This window comes from Vigna unguiculata, chromosome 6 (assembly GCF_037176805.1).
Source record: "Vigna unguiculata cultivar grain cowpea cultivar isolate G323 ecotype 2 chromosome 6, ASM3717680v1, whole genome shotgun sequence".
Lineage (NCBI taxonomy): Eukaryota > Viridiplantae > Streptophyta > Magnoliopsida > Fabales > Fabaceae > Vigna > Vigna unguiculata.
Genome location: NC_140797.1, coordinates 28,200,621 through 28,223,966, shown reverse-complemented (window position 1 = coordinate 28,223,966; position 23,346 = coordinate 28,200,621). Strand labels below are relative to the sequence as shown.

The following is a 23,346-nucleotide window of genomic DNA, read 5'->3' as shown; positions in this document are numbered from 1 at the left end:
GTCTTAAACCAAATTGACGCATGACCCTATCCGCCTAATGGATTTCTATTGTCGCAAAGCAAATTATTGGGACTGTTGCTCTGGACACCGGAGGGATGTCAACCACAATCAATCGACTAACTTCGTTTTGAATGTAAGACTTCCACAAGAACTGAAACAAAATTGTAGACATTAGTTTGAAATGTTAAAAAACAAAAAGCTTTCAATTACCTTAAGTATTACCTGTCTTGTACGTATTTGATCAAATCTCAACCGAAATTCAGTAACTGAAATTGAAGTTGGATTTATCCGATGCGTTACGTTCATCCACCTAAAAAAATGTAGCAATTTCAAGTTAGTTAAATGACAAGAAAAAAATAATAATTTAAAAGTTAGCTTTTTACCTTCTACAGACAGGGAAACCATCCCCATTAGCCACATCCTCATCACTTAAAGGTTGAAGTTGTGGGGCTATAGAAGTAATCCTCTCCCAAGCCCAACATTGTAACAAAATCATGCATCCACCAATATTTTCTTGGTGTAGGTGAATTCCATGATCTAGGCAACGATATAGACAAACCAAATCCCGACTACATTCAAGTCAACTAGCCTAAGTAGATACATGACATATACCCTAACTGCAGACTTGTCTGGCATTAAAATGCTTCTAATCAATGTGAGAATGTACGCTCTCGCATATTGAGCAATAACATCATTGTTTGCATTCGGTGGAAGCTGTTGGAAAGTAGTGTTTAACCAAGATACTCTAATTGAGTTCCCTCTTATCACTGTCGGTGGTGGAATGACACCTAAATGTTCATGGAAGGTGGAGAATATGTCTTGAACCGTAGTGGGACCAGTGACCACATCTCCGTTTATCGGTAGGCCAAGGAGGACGACTACATCCTCTAGTGTCACAGTGGTCTCTCTATGGGGCAAGTGAAATGTGTGAGTTTCTGATCTCCACCTTTCTAATAAAGAATTGATGAGGAAGTGGTTCACATTCATGTCTGGAATATACAAGGCGTGTCAGAATCCAACCTGTTGAATTAAATTTATCACATGGGGATCAATTATGTCTTGGTTGTTTAGTATCCAAACTCCAGCTCTTCTCGGTATACAAACTTGTTCCCGTCCTTCCCATAAATCGTGAGTGATATGTTCGTGCTGAAGTTGGAGTAGTGACATATCCCGAGGTAGGCATCCATTTTGTGCCATGCTAAACATGTTTAGAAATGGTAAATAAAAATTAGAACATAAGTTTGGAAATTAATTGAAAACAAAATATTAAATGATACTTAAACCTTGAAAGTAGAAGCAATGAAAGAAGTGGTGAAGTCTTCAATACTCTCCCACTATGTGCAACTTCAAACTATTTTCTAACAATCTAAGCTCAATGCATGAAACCAAAGTGATGAATATGCGCGCAAGTTGAAACTATTTGAACCAATGCTAGCATTTTATTCACGTGAATGCATAATGCAACTGTCCATCAATGCATTATTTTTTTCGTGCAATGTGGTTGTGAGGGCATTCACATAAAGCTTTAAACGCTGCCACCAATTTAGACCATTGCATGCAAATTTTGAACTGTGCATGGCATAGGGAGTTGGAGGAATCTTTGAATTCCACTATTTACCTTGAATCCCTGGTCTGGTGCAGTGCAGGTCATCACACAATCAAAGAAATTAAATGCGCGCGTGATGGTGTCATCATTTTGGGAAGGTGGAGTCCCCATTAAAGCGGACGACACCCAATTGGAAGTCATCATCACTGCGGACGACAACCAATTGATGTCGCTAGGCCACCTAACGGTTTCACTTTAATGCCACCAAAGTCGTCCTGACATGCACCAGTTTCAGTTAATGTTTAATTAATGAAGTCGCGTGGTTTAATTAATGAAGTTGCGGGGTTTTAAGACAAAACCGTTGGCATTAATAGCGGCTTCTGTGCATGAAAATCAGATACATTAAAAATTTATTACAAAACTGTTGGCATTAATAGCGCTTTCTATGTAGTAATAAATGTGTTGTTGTGGCCTGGGCACGAATTAGGATTAGGGTTTCTCGATTTATTTATACTGCTTTCAGTAACATGCGAGACTCATTCAGTTTTTTCTTACCTTAATATTATTATTCATCTCTTCACCAAATTTTCTCACGAATGGCCGATTAATTGAATTAATATCCAGATATTTTGTCTGATTTCAGTAAAGATGAGTTGGTTACCAACCAATATACAATCCATACAACAGATCATAGTGGCTCATCAAGTCACACCTCAGTTGAAGCTTCAAATCAAGTGACTGAAAATTAACTATGTATTGGCATGTCTTTTGACACAAAAGAGTCCATAATGTCATATATCAAACAATAACATATCGACAATGGTTATAGATTTGCCATTGTTGAGAGCAAATCTGAAAAATTTATATGTTGATGTGTCGACCACAAAAAAGGCTGCCTGTGGCGTTTACGGGTTGCTTATAGCAAGCGGAGTTTGAATTGGGATATTAGAAAGATTGACGGATCACACACGTGTTTGTCAACCATGCAACCTGCAGATCATGTCAATCTTGATTCCAACCAAATTGGTTCTATTGTGATGAACTCTGTAAAGGAAAATCCTTCCATACCTATCAAAAGTTTGGTAGCTGAAATTAAAAATCGTTTCGGATATTCAGTTTCATATGACAAAGCTTGGAATGGTAAGCAAAAAGCGCTTGCTAAGGAGTTTAGAGATCGGGAAGAGTCTTACAATGAACTTCCCAGGTGGTATCAAGCTGTACAAGAAAGCAATCCCGACATAATAATTTAATGCACTGGACCTCTTGTATAAGTAAGTGGCCAACCTAACCCTTCTTGTTATATTATGTAACGCGTATTTTGGTCTTTTGGACCATGCATCCAAGGGTTTAATTATTGCAAGCCAATTGTCCAAGTAGATGGCACATTTCTCATAGGAAGATATCAAGGGACATTGCTAACAACACTAGCTCAAGATGTGTCACGTAATATATTCCCTTTGGCCTTCACGATAGTTGAAGGAGAAACAAATGAGGCCTTAATATGGATTTTTCAACTCTTAAGGGAGCACGTTACACCATAATCAAACCTCTGCTTGATAATAGACAGGAGGAAAGGCATATTGGTAGCCCTACAATCTGAAGAAGTACAATGGGAAGCAGATGGACTGCAATCAGTATATTACATACTTCATATTGCTTCAAATTTCAACAAAAAATTCAAGAATCACGAATTGAAAAACCGGTTAAAGATTATGGGTAATAAAATTTTTCTTTCATTCACCATATTCAATAATTAAACTAACTAATATAATTGCATTTTTACAGCTTACGAGGTGAAACAACCTATATTGGATGCTAAATTGGCGGCTTGAGATCCCATTCACCAGAAGTGGCATCTTGGATCGACAAGATACCACTACAAAATTGGACTCAGGCCTAAGATGGGGGTAATAGATTTGGACACATGACAACAAACCTAGCAGAATGTATGAATTATGTTTTAAAAAGAGCTCGTTCATTACCAATTTGTGCTCTAATTAAGACAACATTTGAAAGGACCGCAACATGGTTTGTTGAGATAGGGGTTAAGGCAGACTCCATGTTACGAGCAGGCCACCAATATCCTGAGGAAATTAATGCTATTATTAGAAAAAATCAACAAGTGGGAATGTGTCTAGTGAGCCGATACTCAAGAGAAAATAATGAATTTCAAGTTCAAGAGATGTTTTCTCCACATGATCACCGCCTACCAATGTCTTTTACAATTAAATTAAATGATTGGTGGTGTGATTGTGGTCATTTTCAAGCTCTTCGACTGCCTTATCATCACGTAATAGTTGTTTGCTCTTTCTCGCATATAGACCTAACCTCATACATTCATCGAGTTTATAGCCTCTACAACATCAACAAACTGGCCTCCTGCCTGACGTCGTCCTCCCCTGACGACATGACCCAATTTTACAAATAAATTTTTAACCAACCTAATTTTACAAATTATTGGTCAAAATGACCCAGAAATACAAAAAAGCCGTATTCATCCCTACTGATTGATTACCTATGCCGATCACGTTGGCAAAACATCGTGCAGTGATAAGGTAAGAAAATAATTTTATTTAATTAACACTAGTGTAACACAGGCGCGATAGGGCCTGTGTGTATACATTTTTTAAATATGTGTGATATTATATTAGTAGATGATAATATTATAATGTTATTAAGTTAATATATATATTAAAATTATATTTATTAAAAATAAAGTGAAATATATCAGAACAGATAAAAAAATAATTATTGATAAATAAAGAAGAAGAGAAGAAACAAAGACATCTGATTTTATAAAAAATTTGTAAAAATAAATACAAAAAGGGGAATCCCTCTATATATTGTTATATATTGTTATAGATGTTCATTCTGTATCTTTTGGATGGACGTTAATAAATTCGAGACACTAGACAACAAGTTATTGTTTGCGTTGGTAAAGTGGTGATGTAAAACAAACTAACAACTTTAATTTACTGACAACCATTACTAGATTATGTGTCTAGATTTTTACACATCCCTAATGGAACAATATATATATATATATATATATGATAAAATGTTAATGATAGTTTTAAGATTAATCAAATAACGCATTCTGATTCGAACTGAACCTTTTCCATTCTGATTTCAAAAGTAAACTTCTAATTGCACGTTTAAGAAAGATGATTCTCAATCCATTATACCACAGTATCAATACAAAGAAAGTTCTAATTAAATTCATTGAAATGTGTAATATAAATTAAAACTTATATCAGTTCTATTAGTATTAGCAAGTAACATTTCTTACTCATTCTTCATCATTCAACACAAGTGTTACAAAGAACCTATTATTCTATCAAAAACTCATAAATATCATCATAAAAGTAAAAAACTTAGTAGATCATAGTATGATACATCATCATACATGTTTTCCACACCTATATAACAGATGCAAGTTTATTTACATACATACATATATTTGCATATAATTACGATATATGCGTCATTATAATCACTCACACAAATTCAGTTACGTCGTGAAAATCAGAAGAGGTTCAGGAACTTGCGAATCTTCTTGGCGAACGAATTTTCCTCGCGGTGCTGGTGGTGGTGCTGATTCTCGCCGCGGTGATGGTGTTCGTGAGCGGAATCGACGTGCTCCTCGGTCGCCAGAACCCGCGGCTCGGAATCGGCGTGAACCGTGACCCAGCGCGGATGGATCCGGCGAGCGGCGGCGTTGTCAAGGACGATCGCGTCGTTGCCGTAAGGGATCTGGAGGCGGTGGCCGTGGTGGAAGCGGCGGCGGCTGGAGCGGAGTGACAGCGGCAGCGTCGACTCACGGAAATGGTGGAAGTGGCGGTTGATCGGACGGAAGCGGAGGAACGTCAGGGGAACGGGATCGATGGTGTCGACGGTGAAGGCAACGGTGCCGTGATGAGTTTTAGGTTCGGGAAGGTTCACAGGTTCGGAGTGAGGTTGGGGTTCGGAAAACGGGTTTTGGAGATCGCGGGCTACTGTGAGGGTGAGAAAGAAGAGAAAGGAGAAGAAAACGGTAAGGGAAGGTACTATTCTTGCCATGGTGAAGGGCGTGTTTGGGTGTAAATGTGAAACGGGAAATGGAGGGAGATAAAAGGGGTTGGGGGAAGGAGAATTTTCTTGCTTATGTCGTAAGAATCACGTTGCAGCACGACTTGACTTTGTTCGAGGTAAAATCATCAACACTATATCATACTTTATTTTATTTTATATATTTTATTTTTAGTGGGTTTTATGGGTGTTGATGTATATAGGTAAATAAAATAATGAGCCGTATGAGAGAAGGTTATGTAGTTTAATATATTTTTTACTATTTATAATTTTTAACAAATAAAAAACAGTATTAGGAAGCGTGGGTTGCTGACCCATTCTAAAAATATGTAAAGATTTTTTAAGTAATGTAATAAAAAAAAAATATTTGAAAAGGAAGTAAAAGATAAATAACTGTACGTGAATAATAACTCAATTGAAATTAGTAAGGTTATCATCGAGTGTAATAGTTAATTAGCATTGACTTCTCTCAATTTAATTACTGATCATAAATTATATTTTCTAGTTGGTGAAAAAGTTACATTGTAAGTATAATGCAGATTTTTAATATTATAATTTATAATTTTAACAAATAAAAGTATTTTTCATCTTAGAGAATTATATTTGAGAGAATTATATTGTAACATGTGTAAGAAATAAAGAAATTTTGGGACGAGATTCATATAGTAGAGAAGGACACGTGGTTCATGAGTTGCAACAAATGGGTTAGACAAAGCATAAGGTTCAGGAGAGAGAATATAATGTTGAAGGATTAGACGTGTTGAAGTTGGTGGGGGGTGAACCTTCTCTTTGAATTCATTCTTTCTGAATTTCTTTGATTTGCTTCCATTCCTAAACATTTTCTGGTGTTTCATTGCTGACATTGATCGCAACGTGAAGTGCCAGTTTTTTTTATAATCATTTCTGGAATTTCCTTATGTTGTTCGTTGTAAATGCAATACTATTCTTCCATAAAGTGTTTGGCTCACTTATCTCACCAGGATAGATTCTTCTTTCTTTCCTTGCATTCTCAATTTTCATAAACAATTTCAAGAGTGTGTTTTTCTTTTTCTGCTTAGTTCCTAATCCAACCATATCCAAATACTAATTTACCTAAGACATGCATAATTGATTATCAAACAACTAATTTAAAACAAAATTTAAAAACTAAAATTGAAATTAAAGTGCAAAAAAAAAACTATTTTATTGGTTGACGATGGTGGTGGCTCCTTCGCTTCTCTTCTAGCTGATCATTTGCTAAATTTTCAATTTTAGGAATTGTCTCATCATTTCCCTTTCTAACATTTACCCCATTTACCTCAATTTATATTGTCTCCTCCTTTTTTCTTCTCCTCTTTGTTTCATATTCTTTATGAATGGTGAAATAGTCTTTAAGGTCGGCAACAATGTCGTTGGTGTTATCAAATTAACGCTACTCAACTAAAGTAATTTTAATATTGTCGAGCTAGTAGCCAACGAATTAGAAAAGGTAAAATCCACTCTAAGTCGTCTCCCAACAAAATTGATTTTTACAAATTAGTTTATATAAAATAAAATAAAATCAATAGTAGAAGATTAAGATAAACAAAATAAATAAAAAGATTGGATAACAAAATAATAAATGAAAGAAAGAAATAAAATTTTAAGAAGATTAAAAAAAATAAAAATAATAACAAAGGAAATAGGTTGATTTCACTCATTTTAAAAAATAGGATTCATCATTAGTTTTCTAAATATTATTGTTATTGATATCTAATCTAAGATTTCAATTTAATCATGGTAACTTAATTAATTTGTTGGCATCTTCACTTTTAATCATATAGCTTCTCATTAAAAAGCAAGAACTTTTTAGATTAATCATAACAAATTTAACCAAAGTAACTTCTCAATTAAATAGTATTATACCTAATCATGTCTATTCATTTACTTCTTATATCAAGTGAAAAGTTAATTACCAAAGTAACTTCTCAATTATTAGATAAAACTAATTCAATCACATGAAAATTTCTAACTTTAATGAAACTAACTTCTCTATTAAAATTAAAAATCCTTGGATTCATATGATTGTTATGTTATGTAGATTTAACATAATTCTAACTTGCTACAATGTAAAAAACATTACCTTTACTTGATTGAGAGACAAAAGACATGGATAAAAATAAATCACAACAGGAATGAAAAGAACAAACAAATTTATTCCATCTAACCTCAAAATCTAGTTAAGAAATTATAGCAGAATCAACCTCAGAAGTTTAACATCCCATGAATGGTAAACATAACATATAAATAGAAGAAAAGAGAGCGAAGGACGTGGAAGATGATGAAGAGGTCAAAATTAGGCCCCCTAAAGCGTTCTTAAGCTTCCTTAATGAATTTCCTTAAATTTCTTTGTATAGAAATTGAACTGAGCTTTTTTTCTAGCCCTTTTGTTGTTGAAATCTCCTTTCTGATAATGTAATTTCCTTTAATTATCTTCTAAATAAAGTCAATATCCTCAAGATATATTTGGTTGTTATGGAGATTGAAAATTTATAAGATCTTACTAGATTTTAAAAAGATTTGGTAATTATTATCTTATTATATTTTTAGATATAATTAAATGAGATAGTTATTCAAATATATCAAATAAAATGGCTAAAGATATTTGCCCCGAATTATCTATTATCATAAATATTATTGAATTATCAAAGGCCTTTTTGTGGAAAAAATAAAGAAAACTACAATGTCCAATTTGTATTGCTTGTTCCCTCTTCTTAGCTTAGCCAAATTCAATTTGGCTTAGTCAAACTTTTTCACTTTTCATGCTTTTCTTGCATTCTTCATGCAATGCTTGCCTTGAATTTTTGTGGTTTTTATTATTTGATATACTTGGCTTTATCTTTAAGGTGTTATGAAGCTTTAATCAATTTATTTCCATATCTCCATGAGCTTAATTTAGCTGCAACTGAACTAACACACCTCAAAATATCCAAAGAATATTTATGCAACTAAAAAGTTATTTTTAACATGTTTTTGTATTACATGCTCAATAAATCAAATTAAAAAAATCCTAATTTAAATAATCTATTAGCATAAAAACAATGAAGAATCCAAGATTAAAGGCTAGATGAGGGCATAAATTTGCAATCATCAATCACTTTATGGAATCAAGATTGAACAAGTTGAATTGAGTTTTGTACTGATCATTTAAAGTTTCAAATTTGTTATTCTCTTCTTTAATCTCAGTTTTACACTTGATGACTACAATTTGTGTTTTTTATTTTATAAATAAAAATAGGAACCGATTGAATATTGATTTGATGACTAAATGCGAACTAGATTGAATGATATTTTTATTTGATTTGTATAATCAGTTTAATTATTTAATTGATTTGGTTATTTGTTCAAATTTTGATATAATTCTTTAAAGAACTTATAAGAATAATTGTTTAATTTTAAAAAATACGAACTGACATTTTCATTATTTTTTCATTATATTTTGTTTTAATTTTTTATTTGTTTTGTATTTTAATTATGATTCAATTCATATGTTTTCTTTTTGAATCTCTAAATCCCAACTTTAATTTGTATGGAAGCAATAGTAAAGATTGAATTCTTAGCATCTTTGATTTTAAGAACAAAATTGAAAATCAATTTTCATACCTAATTTAAAATGTAAAATATTACTCATACTTGTATTTATACTCAATCAATCAAAATCAGAAAGAATTTGAATAATCTCTTCAAAATTAAATGTATTTGTTATCCTATTTTAAGTTCATGTTATATGATCAAACATTCCATGTAAGTTAAATCTCTATTATTTTTTTCATGTCTTCACATCCTATAATAACCAACCTACATGGTCAAATTCACATTTGAAGCATGACTTGAGTATGTAAATATAAAAATTAAGTTATTAAGGAAACATCCATTTATATTGGGAACTTTTTCCAACACATAATATATTATGTTCTGTAACATCATTCATTACCAATCTTTGTACAACATGTGTTCCTCCTAATCCTTAAAGTCACATGAACAAACTTTCCAAAGATGTGTTCAATGAAGAGGATGACAAACTCCATTTCATTTCAGGAGCATGTACTTGAGTTTATTGATAATGTCATTCTCACGACGCTCATGAAGGAAAACCAAACAATTCTGCAAAATGAAATTTTCCTGTACAAATAAAGAGAAAACATAAATTTAAAAAAAAATCTTATTGGAATAGATTTAAAATAATAAACAAATAGTTAAATAACGTGTTTGAAAGTTCCTAAAAGAATGTTATTAATTAAATTAACCACATAGTAAAATACTTTTCTATGTTTTGTGTATAATATCTAAATTTACATACCTGGATTGTTGCTTATATATGATAAGGTCTTGTTTAAATTTCCTAGCCAAAGTTTCTTGGCAAATGTTACATGTATTGATCTCAGCAATGGGGTGATAACTATACCTTCTGAAAAAAATTTTATACTTGGAATATTTCTTGCCTGCACAATTTGTATGTTAGGTAAATGAATTGTTCCATTTTGTTGATGGAAACTGAGCAACTTTGGAAGATCCTTGAGTACAAGACACTCCATTTTTGGAAAACTAATTGTCATGTCTTCACGATTATCAATAAATATTACCTCCTCTAATTTGTCACAATTGCACAATTTCAATGATTTGAGATTCTGAAGATTTTTTGTAGAAGAAATCGAAAATAGACTTTGGAGGGTTCCACAATGAACAATGTGAAGTGACATTAAATTTGGGAAAAATGAAACTGAAGGTTTGATGTTCCAAACACAAGTGAAACTTCTTAGATAACTCAATGCCAATTCCTGCAATCGAGGAAGAAGTTCTTGGATATTACCCGTTGACTTATCATCTTCAAGATAAAATATCTCAGTCAATACTTCGCATTGTTCCAAAGTCAATTTTTTCAACTTGTTAAGTCTTATGATAATGTTAAAAGAGATGACATTCAATAATTTGTTGTTGTTACTCAAAGTTAGATATTCCAATTCACAAAATGATTTGGAAGGACAATTGTCTGCCAAAGCTTCTCAAAATCTTGATTTTTCATGTACAACATCTTTAATGTTTCCAATGATAACTGCAAGGAAGTAATGAACAAACAATAAGTTTCAATGGTATGAACAAAGATTATTAACACTATACACCTCCCTATATATAGAAAATCGTTCTTTTATATATATATATATATATATATATATATATATGTATATATGTATACATATATACATATATACATATATATATATACATATATACATACATATATATGTATATACATATATATATATATATATATATATATATATATATATATATATATATATATGTATATACATATATATATATATATGTATGTATAATCATCTTCTCTATATATACACATATGATCATGAGTATCATTTATAACTTTAAATCTAAACTTGCTGAATTTAGGAAGAAACTTACTGAATCTGGGAAGAAAATATTTGAAGTAGTGGGTTTTGCAAGATCTTTTAGCTCCTTAGACTCTTCAACAAAAGTGGTCAAATTGGGGCAATTTGTTATTTTCAATTCTTCTAAGGAGGGAAATTCAGATGTAAAAGGGAAAAGACTATACAAGTTTGTCAAGTTTTTGAGACAAACAAACTTTAACTTAAGAAATGTGTTTTTTCCTCTTGTTCCTTCATCTTTATTAGTGATCATAATTTTCTCCAAGGCTTCACAATTTGAAATTTCTATACTTATCAACATTAAAGACACTGGTAGCCATTTAAGTAACTTACATTGCTTCACTTGTAAGCTTTGCATGCTTTCACAAAACCTAACAAACTTTTTGTTGATGACATAACTTAATTTAGGTAGATCAATCAAAATCAATTCATCTAGATGTTGTAGGAGATTTGTATGATAAGATATTTCATCATGAATGTTGAATACCATTTCCAATGTGTTGCAATGGCTCACAATGAGTTTCTTCAGATTCTTCAACTCTTGCAATGCCCTAGAAGAGACTGCACATACTAACTTGTGGCATTTATCTAACTTGAGATCATTCAACTCAAAAAATGACTTGTCATTAGTTATTTGTGAAGCATTTATAGTTGCAAACCCAGTTGTAAATTCTTCTAGCTCAGGACATTTTTCTATTATCAAAGATCTTAGTTGTGGGAATTCTAGAGGATACAAGTAAAAGTGAATCAATCTTGAGAGAGACTTGAACTCCACCTTATTTAATGTTGGGAATTTAATTGTTTCAGTGATACCAATATCAATAACTTTTTGTAACATTTGACATGCCTCTAACTTTAGTTCATTTAGTTGGCTGAGTTTCTTGGCTGTAGAAGGAGTGAACAACTTATGCAGAGAGGAACAACTTATGCAGAGAGGAACAACTTATTATGTGTACCATTTGCAAATTTTCAAAGCCAAGAATTCCCACTGGATCCTTGTTCCATATGCATTTTAGCTGATGTAGTTCTATCAATATTAATGCTTTTATTTGTGTAAAATATTTTCCATGTCCATCATTGTCAGGGGTAAACTCATTGAGATCAAACAAATGTTCTAAAGTTTTGCATTGCACAATGCTTATATCTTGAAGCTTGTTTGCTCTCTTCATCAAAATAGACAAAAAATTGTTTAGCCTTTGATCACAATATTTTATCGAAAGTCTTAGCAAGTTCCTAAAATGTGAAGGTCGAATGTTATCTATTGCCTTTCTTAATTCCTCGTTGTCATCAATAGGGTACTCCTCCATTGTTGAGAATCGATCCTGTAAAATTTTGCATTCAATTTTTATAATATTGACTTATTTTTATACTCGATCATTCATGTAATATATATATATATATATATATATATATATATATATATATATATTAATAATAATTATTGTTATCATTTTAACATGAATATAAATTTTGGCTTTCTGGATTTTCTTTATAACTTTTAAAGTAAGTAAATTTAGTTTTGATATAGGCTAATTTTCTTTCACATATTCAAAATAATTTACTTTTTATTTTTATGTTTAAATGTGTGAAAGTTTACTAGTTGTAGTTATAAAGTATTTCTAAATTTTTTTTCAAGAGAAAGCTAGGGATAAATTAATAAAATTTGAAGTAGTTTGTGGATTATTAAGATATGATTTGAAGAAGGAAAATTTTAGCGTTTTTATTTATTTATTTAAAATTAAATTTGTTGTTTTAAGGTCAGTGAGTTTTCGATAAAGGTGTGAAATTATTTTGAATTCCTATAAAGATTTTTTGGTAGGAAACGAAGTTTTGGGTAGAAGAAAATTAATGGAGACAAAATTTTTAAAATTTTCAAAGTTAAAAGCTTAAAAATCATGCATAATTTAAAGTAGAGACCAAATATATAACTAATTAGTATTTTGAGGGAGAACTAACCGATAATTCAAAAAGATGGAGAATCTTGGTATCAATGCCAACTTGTTCTTGATTTTCTAAGATGAATCTCTTTAATTGCAATTCTTTTATTGTTCCCAACCCAAATTTCTTCAAGTTAGGACATTTGTTCAGAATCACATGCTTCAAAATTGGCCATTCAACCATATCTCCACATGAAAAGCCCCTTAAATTATGTAATTCCTCAAAATGTAATTTGCTTATTTCAGAAAATTCAATAGGAATTGTAGTTTCTTTTGCATCTCCAAGTTGTCTTGATGCTAATCGTAGTGGTGCAAAAACTAATGATTGTTGGATGCAAAAAATAAGTTAACATTAAAGGGGCAAGGGAATAAATAAAATAGAAAACTATTCAAAAAAAAAAAGTAAACAACACTTACTTATATTATTAAATCACAAGTGTGTATTTGTTAATAAAAGAATGTTACTCATACCATTCTACTATTAAATAAGTAAACAACACTTACTTATACTATTAAATCACAAGTGTGTATTACTAATGTTCATGGACTGATTTCTTATAACACTCATTTAGATTGCATCTATAATGGTCCTAATATCAACCCTAATGTCTTTTTGTAACGGTGTAACCATAGTGGTGGAATACGAATAAATTTATTTATCTAATGCTAGATGTCACAAATAATACTAACAAGACATAATCTTTAATATATTTTGCATAAACTAATGATATAATCAAATGATAATATATAAGTTATGGGTAAATATTACTTTACAAAAAATGATTTTATAAGATTAAGTAAAATATAAGTTCATTAACTAGATGATACTAAAAACATATTATGTAGATAAGTTATGTGTAAATATAAGTAAAATATTTATTTATTTATTTTTGCTTTTTTCATTTGATTCACATGTAAGAGACATAGAAAAGAAGATATAAACTTGCATGGTATTAAATGAGTATTCCCTTACTTGAATAAAGGTGTATGTTGGACGCCGAATACTCTGGTGGCCAGACTGCATATTAAAAGAGGACTTTGAAAATGTATACACACAAATTTCCTAAAAAATATAAATTTAATTTTCAAATTGCAATGTTATTAAATTTGATTAAGCTGACTTTAATATGACATAAAAATTATTTTTTAAAATTTGTTAAAAATATAAAATTATTTTTAACTTTTCCAGTAAATAAATATTTATATTGATATTATTTAGAAAAAAAGTGTAAGACCCTTTTTTTTCTTTCTGCCTTATAAGTTTAGGGCTTGGCCTTTTTAGTGGGCCTAAAATCAGCCCACTTAGGGACTTGAGAACCTTAAACATCCTTCCACTTCCCATTCTACTCTCACTTTGCCAACAACTCACTCCTCAAGCACTCTCTTCTCTATTTACAGAAGCTCTGGTAGGGTTTGGCTCTCGTTCCTCGTTGAGCTAGAGAAAACTCCATTCTACTCCATGTAAGTTGGTTCTCGACTCATGCTTTCTATTCTTCCGCTTGTCTTTCGTGGTTCCAGCTAGGGCTCATCGTAGTAACCTAGTCTCTGTTCTGGTGTTCGTGTTTTCAGCTCACAAAGTTGTTCGTAGAGCTGTGGTGCTCACTGTTGGGTGTTTACTATTGTTCAATAGCCTTTGTCCAAGTAAGGGAAGCTAGGGTTTCACGTTTTTATATTATTTTTCCGTTGTTGGACTGTTTTGTGTTCCTAAATGCTTGTATGGTATTGTTGATGGTGTGAAAAATGTATGGTGTGTGCTTCTCGTTTGAATCTAGCTTGCATGCGTGAAACAATGGCGAGAACTAATATTCTCACCCAAGTGAGCCTATCTCGCCTAGGCGAGAATAGCAGAAGCTAGTCCAGGTTTCTGCTTGAGCTCTCGCTCAGGCGGAGATCTTTCAGTTTTAGCGATGAAGTATCTCGCTCAGGCGAGAGGGTCTCGCCTAAGCGAGAACTCATGGGAAGCTTGTTGTGGTTCGCTTGGTTGTAGCTTAGGCGAGAGACCTCACCTTTGGGCGAAGAGTAGTGTCGCTCAAGAGAGGAGGTCTCGCTCAAGCGAGAACTCGCGAACACTACAGTGCTCTATGTTGGCAGTCTCTTCTAAGCGAGGACTTGTAGCTTGAGTGAAAGACCTCTTTCACCTGATCGAAGGTCCATAGCTTGAGCGAGACTAGTGCAGGAATTTGTGTTCTTTTCCACGTTTTTGGTTGTTGGTTGTATGCTTGGTTGGAGTACCCTATTTAAAGTATGAAGTATGTGAATATGCATGTAATATCTGATTGTATGGGCTAGAATTGATGAGTTTGGTATGATCTTTTGTATGGAATATGATTAGATGGTTGGTTATAAATATTGGCATGAGATTGGTATGCATGATAACTCTATGTTTGGTTGGTGAGACATGATTTTGGTATGGTTTAGGACATAATTCCATGAATCTCACGGTGAGATCTCATGGTGGTGTCTCATGGTTAGGATGTAATTCTATGACCCTCTTGGTGAGAGCTCATGGTGGTGCCTCATGGTTAGGACATAATTCCATGACCCTTTTAGTGGGAGGTCATGGTGGTGCCTCATGGTTGGAACGTAATTCCATGAACTTGTTAATAAGGTTTCGTGGTGGTGCCTCAGTATATAATTAAGTAAGGATTGCATCCTGAAACTCTAAAAAGTTAGTTAGTCTCATGTAGAGCGTACTGACTCGAGTGGTGAGAGTAATAAGAGGCCCTAGTCTTTGGCAGGATAATGGCCTTAGATGTTTGAAGGCTAACCTTGTGCGTGGTAGGGTGAAACGCATTGGCAATGGCTCTGCAGAGTAGTAGAAGCCATCACAAGTGCAAGCATCCAATGATTCCGATTGATTATATGTATTCGAATAATTGAGTCTTAAAGTCTTACTTTTTGGTCATCACATGCTTGGTTGATTTATGTATTCTTGACTTTTAAATTGTATGTTCAATTGTATGATAAAAACCTTTTTACTTTAGCTTACCCTTTCTGTTTGCTTGTGTGTTCTATGTGTGGTTTTCTCCCTTTGCGATGATCATCTATTTATTGGCGTGAGCAGATGTGAGAACCCCTAATGGTCGTCAAGGTGATGGAAACTTCGCTGCGTAGCTATTCTTGGGTTGGATTCCCTGCTCCGAGTACTCTTAGGGCACTATGGCCCATATACTGTCTTTGCTCTATGAGCCTATATTTTGGATAACTGTCAACCGTTTATTTTTATTCTTCTGTTTTGTTAATGACATCATGGTGTGCCTTAATTTTCTCTCCGAATATTTTGGACAATTGTAAGGAGTGATACTTATACTCCATAGTTTCGTTCTTTTTGGTATATCCCATATGATGTTTCATTTAATTAAACGTATTTATTAAATGGGACGTTTACAAAAAGAAACTAAAATAAATATAATGGATGTTAAGTAAAATAAATATTAAAAGTAGACTAGCTAAAATAAATATTAAAAATAAATTAATTAATGACTGTTTAATAGACACTAACTAAAATAGTTATTAAAAATATATAAGTCAGTGGTAATGTAAACTAAAATAAAGATTAAAAATAAATAAATTAAAAGACATAAATATAATTTATTTTTAATATTTATATTTTATAAATTTGTATATATTTATCAATTTATCTTAGAGATATGTTATACTTAGTACTTAATCTTAGGATGAACTGATACTTATAATCAGTGATTAATTAATGCAACATTTTTTTGCAAAATAATAAATGTAACTCATGTTTGAAATGAATCCATATAAACCAATGTTTTCATTGTTGTTGCCTAAGTATCATTTGATAACAAACATTTTGCTGTAGCTTTCAGTTATTTATGCGACGCTAACATTTTATTAAATTCCAGCTTTTAATAATATTTAAATTATCTATCATATATTTATATTATTTATTTTTAATATTTATCTTAAATATTTTTATTTTTCACCACTTTTTTACCCAATATAACTAATTAAAATAACTATAATAGGTGAATCAATAAATTTTAAAAGCAAAGATAAGGAGGCGAATGAGTTCTCACGATTTTCATAATAATTCATTCTCCTTTTCGCTGAAGAAACATCATCCTCAGGGCTACTTGAATAAGCAAAGCGATGATGTTTGATAAACCGTGGCATTTTGAGGAAATTTGGATGATGCTGAAAGTAACACCAAAATCATATATCAAATCAATTCCAAATATACATTTTCTCAGTGTAAAAATATACATAATTCTAATCAAATTTATTTACATGTTCTATTGCAATGGTTACCTTAAGAAATTGAACTGGCTGATCCAATTAAATTCTGAAAACAGAGACAGAGAGCCGAATAAATTGTGACCAATTAAACGCGATTGAAGTGGTTGTTTTATGGTGAAAGTAGCAGCACCACAATTGTATATATAATAACATGACCATTGACAAATGTGGTTTCTATTCCGATGCTCTACTTCAAATGGAAGAAAAAGAAAGTAGATGATGATGAGCTTTGTGTAGTGCCAAGGCAAGCACATGATCCATTTCTTCATCCCTATTTCGATTATTACTTCATTTTTAGGTCTACTCTTCCATATCTCACATCTAAATAATACTTTCATCCTAAACTTCTCATACACTTACTCAATATATATGAAGCTATACATTGTAAATTAATGAGCGCTTTGCTACAAAAATAATTATTTTTAATTAAAGTTTAAATTTGGTGTTTTTAGAGGTTTTAACCCATGTTAAGGCTTTTTGTGTGATTTATCATTTTCCTGTTAATAAAATACCTAAGATTTTTAGCAATCGTTAAAATAGTACAATCTACCAGCAGTTTACAAAACCTCTAATACTGTCTAAGGTTTGAAACTCCTAATTCTACTTGTGATTTAAAATCCCTTGATTTGCCTGGGATTTGAAAGTCGTGATTGATACTGGTTGGGGTTTGAAATCCCTATCATATCAAAAGTCGGCCTAATCTTTTTCATTAAGATTTCTTGTTTTGTTGATTTCATATTTATTAATAACACATAAATCCTGAAATAAAAGAAAAATTGTAAAAGGTCAAGATTTTAGATTTTTTATATTTATAATTTGCATATAATATTAATAAAAGGAACAAAGAACAAAGTCTACAATTTTAATATTAAATAATGCAAATGACAAAGAGTAAAAATTAAAATTAGTAAGTCATTATAGTATCATTTGTTCTAAATTAGAAGAATAGACATCGCAAAAAATTAAATAACATTCTTTTAATTGGGTGGTTGATGTTAATAATTTGTTTCTTCATTAGGACAACGTCCATGATCAAATACTTAACATATAACAAAATAATGATAATTGATAATTTTCTAAATAATAACATAAAACATATATTAATATAATCAAGATTTAAATATTATTATTGATGCATAACAAGTAATAATATCACAAGAAAACTTTCCTTGATAATTTTGTACCAAAATATTAATCATTATCTTCATTTCATTGAAATTGAATATCATTATAGAAACCTATTTTAAAATACAAATTATCAATAAGAGTAAAAATAAGTCCTCTTTTCTACCCTTAAAAAAAGTGGAGATGTTTTGACAATCTTAAAATTTACATAGACAATCGGACTTACAAAAAAAGAAATTTGTTTGTTTATTTAGTTACTTGTTTCATACGTGTTGATTCATTTGGATGATTATCTTTGATCTCAAGTTCACACTTTAAGAAAACTAAGAACATATCAATCGCAAAAGTAATAAAAACTTCGCTCAACAAATACAAAATTAAAGAAAATGGAAAGTTATGTGCTTCATTCTTCCATACACCCAAGTCAAAATAGGCCAAATTTGCCATATGTGCTTTTTCTAACATTTGATTTCTCTTAATTTCGTATCTGCATAAGACTAAACTAAAGCGATTAGGCTTTCTGCTTTTCGTTTTTATTTTTTAAATTTCTACTAAGATAATTATTATTATATTTCTAAAATTTAATTATGTAATTGTATTTAAATGTTGTAATTATGTATACTTATGGATATAATATTGAAAAGAAGAATTTAATAATATGAAAAAAATAATAATAATTTTTTTTGTAATATATATTAAAATATTTCATTATATATAAATTTTTTAATAGTAAAATTTATAATAATAATTAAATCGATACATATTCATGAATTTATATAATTATTTTTTTTGTAATATTGAAATAAATGGTTAAATAAAATGAATGCTTGTTATAATTAAAATTTATATGTTCTTGAAATTTAATATTTAAATATTCAGTATAATATTTATATTTAAGAATTTAATGTTTTTAAAAAATGTAGATGGTAAAATTTGATAAAATAAATATTATTTGATGTTGTAAAGTTTATTAGATTCAGTAGTTATATATATATATATATATATATATATATATATATATATATATATATATATATAAACAAATCATCAGCGGCATAAATCGGTCGATATATGGTCAATATATTAGGTATTTTATTCATACAATATATGTTTGTCTAGTACAATTCATCGCCATAAACAAATTTTAAATATTTGAGGTAAAGTATCTATAATTTAACTATAATGGATGACGTATCTACTTAAATATTAAAAAAATAATTCCCCAAATATCTCAATTTAGTATTTTGACATCTATCCATTATTGAGGTTTTTATGTCTTGCAGCTAGGGATGGCAACGGGGCGGGACGGGGACGGGTTTCACTATCTCATACCCATCTCCGCATAAAAAATTCATCCCCATCCCCATACCCAAACCCAACGGGTATCAAACTTTTTTCCCATCCCCATCCCCACCGGGTAACGGGTATAATCTCGTACCCATACCCGTACCCATGTTCTAACTACTTCAATATTAATTTTTATAAAAGAAAAAAAATTACGGTAAAGAAAACATAATATTATGAAATATTCAATATTATGAGGATTTTCTTCGATGCCAAATACAATAAAATAAATTATAATTGTTTATATTTTATATTAGAATACCAAATAAAATTTTATGTGAACCAAAACATTTATTAAATTTGCAAATTACAACATTGATGAACTTAGTTGATAAAATTAAAGAATAGTTCAAAAAAATATAAAAGGAAAACAAATATTCAAATTAAAATATATTTTAAATGTTTGTTTACTTCAATTTTTTAAATTCTAATGAATCTCTTTTTTATACACTAATAAAAGTTATAATATATCACTTGATCAAAATGATACAAAGAACAAATATTCAAATTAAAATATATTTTAAATATTTGTTTACTTCAATTTTTTAAATTATAATGAATCTCTTTTTTATACACTAATAAAAAGTTATAATACATCACTTGATCAAAATAACACAAAAAACAAATAATAAACATAATAATAAAATTTTGACATAGATTTTGTATCTTTTGAACTTCAATATATGTTGCATAGTGACAAAAAAATATTCATAGAAATTACATTAAATTTTTATATTGTAGTAAATAAAAGTTATTTATACAATTAAATTAAAAAAAATTACAGTATGATTAATAGTGAGTTATAAAATAACAAATAATTAGATAGAATATATCGAAATATTTTATTCTACATGATGAAAATAAACAATAAATAAAAATATTAAAAAACTAACAAATGTGTGTTTTAGAAATAATTTGAGAAACTATCGAAAGAAATCGCACAAAGGAAATCAAATGTATAATTAAGGTATGATAAAATGAAAAAAACCTTAGAGAACTAATTATTAAATTATGTTTGAAGTGGTTAAAAATAAATAGAAATATCATTATGACCAAAAAATTTGTCATTAAATTACAAATAAATTAGTAATTAAATTGGTCACTAAATCAAGTACCGATTCGATCATTGAATCAGTCACTAATTTAGACAATAAATCAACTACTACCACCAATGACGAAAAATAGTGACTGATATGGGTTACTGACTAAATCAGTCACCATTTCATTTTTTCTTGTAGTGAATTATCATATACTATTCCTAAATATCATTATATATATATATATATATATATATATAAAAAATTTTAACCACTTCAAACAGGATTTAAAGTGAAACAATTACATTATGATATATTATTCTACATGATGAAAATAAAAACAATAAATAAAAATATTAAAAAACTAACAAATGTTTGTTTTAGAAATAATTTGAGAGACTATCGAAAAAAATCACACAAAGGAAATCAAATGTATAACTAAGATATGATAAGACGAAAAATATCTCAGAGAACTAAGAAAACTTTTCAAATATCAACATATATACTTAATGGTTGAAAAATAACGAAAATTATTTTAATGAAACAAAAGAGTTCTTCAAATTAAATAAAAATTAATGATAATAATAATAAGTAAAGAATTTTTTTTATATTACCTTAAATTGAGAGTATAAACATTCTCATGTGAAAGGAAAATTTATAATAAATAAAAATATTAAAAAATAATATAAATATTCAAATGTAAGGCATAATTTTTTTTATTAACATACATTATTTTAACATAATTACATAAAGGTTATGATAAGATAAAAAATATATTGGAGATGAGAATGAGTTTAATGACAAATGAAATAATTAAAAGAAATAAAAAATAGAATATATATATATATATATATATATATATATATATATATATATATATATATATATATATATATATATATATGGGTTACTTGATTAATTGTGAATGTTTTAATAATTTAAACGAGAATGAAGATATGGCGGGGACGGGTATTATGGCGGGTATATGTACATCCCCATACCCATCCCCATACCCAATTGAAAAAGTCGGGGATTCCCCATACCCATACCCATACCCAGTCAATGCGGGGATTCCCCGTCAAAACGGGGACGAGTTCGGGCAATACCCACGGGGACGAGTTTATTTGCCATCTCTACTTGCAACTTTTATTCTTCATATTATTATTATTATGCCTTTCATTGCCTTTTAAATCAAGAGCACGTGAAGCTTGGTTTTTGTATATTTGCGTCTCCCGCCTCTGCACTCATCCATTCAACTCTTCCATCTCTATAATTACTCACCTATCAACACCCCATTTAAAAAAAAAAATCATCACAACCCTTTTTCGATCTTCTCCATTTTCAACTCGAAAATTCTCAACACGAAAAAACACTCCTTTATATCAACATTTCTATTCTAAAATGACTTCCAGAACTCTTTTCTTGCAATTTTTTTGTTTTCTTTTAATTAACCTTGAAGAAAGGTAATAACTTTTGAGTGGTTTTTGGTTTGTTCTTTTTTTTTTGCATATGTATTGTTATCCGTGTTGTTATTTGAAGGTTTATTTTGATGTTTCGGGTTCATTTTCATAAATCTTTTTAGGTTTCTCAAGTGTTTCGTAAACCTATTCTTGGGATGAAGAGAAGTTAATAATGTTTGATTTTGTATATCTTTGTTTTTTGGGTTTTAGGAATTTTTTTTACAAAAATTATATTTACAATTTTTTGTTTTGTAGTGTGTGGTGTTGTTCATCAAACACAAATAACGGGTACTCTGAAAATGTGAGTTTTTAGTTTTTTAGATTTTGTTTGGTTAATTTATTTTATGGTATATTATTCAGCTCCATCCAGTAACCAAAATAATCTAATTCGTCTTTCAAAAAAAATTTGATGATCTTACGATACTTTATTATTGGTAAGATCACATATCTTCAATAATTTTACGGATATAATAATATTTTTTGCCTTTATTTGAAGTAACAGGTGAGATTTTAGATCTTCAATAATTGTACTAATATAATAATATTTTTTGTCTTTATTTGAATTGTTGCAGTGGTAGCAAGAAAAAAAGAAAGGAAAAAACTGTGTTTTGCTTATATTGTATTATGGTTGCAACCATACTGGTCTCATGTTAGTTAAATATTTGTTTTCCTTATCGTGGTTGTCATTTGTTCTATGATGTTTGGTTTGTAACATGTGTATGGAGTAAAATTTCTTGTATTTTTACTCTCTTCAATTGTGATTATTGCAGTTCAATTGTGATTATTGCAGGTATCTACTTTACAAGATTTTCCTACACCAATCTTGTTTTGTTCGCTACAAAAATTATATTTGGCATTTTTGTACATATTTAACATTTTGGGTTCTAAAAATGTTTTACTTGAAGTTAGTTTTTCCTTTAATATTATTGGCATTGACATTATTGTATGTTCCGCAGGTGTTGGTTATTCTTCTTCAAAGTTAAATGTCTTTTGAATAGTAGAAGTTTGTATTTTTTGTTTAAATATAATATGATTTGTGAATTGATGGATGGTGGTGAACAGTGATGATATGAGTAGGGAGGTTCATATCCTGTTACTCTCGTGTGGGGATATAATCGAGGTAGGTTCGTATGTTTCGTGCTC

The 23,346-nt window shown here is 30.1% G+C and overlaps 1 protein-coding gene and 1 pseudogene across 2 annotated transcripts; both read right to left on the bottom strand.

Annotated features, from left to right (window-relative positions):
- Positions 1–4,814: 4,814 nt before the first annotated feature.
- LOC114189119 (uncharacterized) lies at positions 4,815–5,722 on the bottom strand. The gene has a single exon (XM_028077824.2). It carries the CDS (start codon positions 5,603–5,605, stop codon positions 5,072–5,074), a length of 534 nt encoding a protein of 177 aa, XP_027933625.1. The 5' UTR covers positions 5,606–5,722; the 3' UTR covers positions 4,815–5,071.
- A 3,804-nt stretch (positions 5,723–9,526) lies between these two features.
- Positions 9,527–17,389, bottom strand: LOC114188431 (putative disease resistance protein At4g19050; annotated as a pseudogene). The gene is made up of 7 exons (XR_014995892.1): positions 17,250–17,389; positions 17,018–17,135; positions 13,948–13,992; positions 12,994–13,292; positions 11,054–12,359; positions 9,933–10,685; positions 9,527–9,754 (listed from the first exon to the last, which is right to left on the bottom strand). The product of XR_014995892.1 is annotated as a putative disease resistance protein At4g19050 (transcript).
- Between the last annotated feature and the right edge of the window lie 5,957 nt (positions 17,390–23,346).

Coding starts and splice junctions, on each gene's coding strand:
- LOC114189119 (XM_028077824.2), bottom strand. CDS start 5,605: ATGGCAAGAATAGTACCTTCCCTTACCGTTTTCTTCTCCTTTCTCTTC.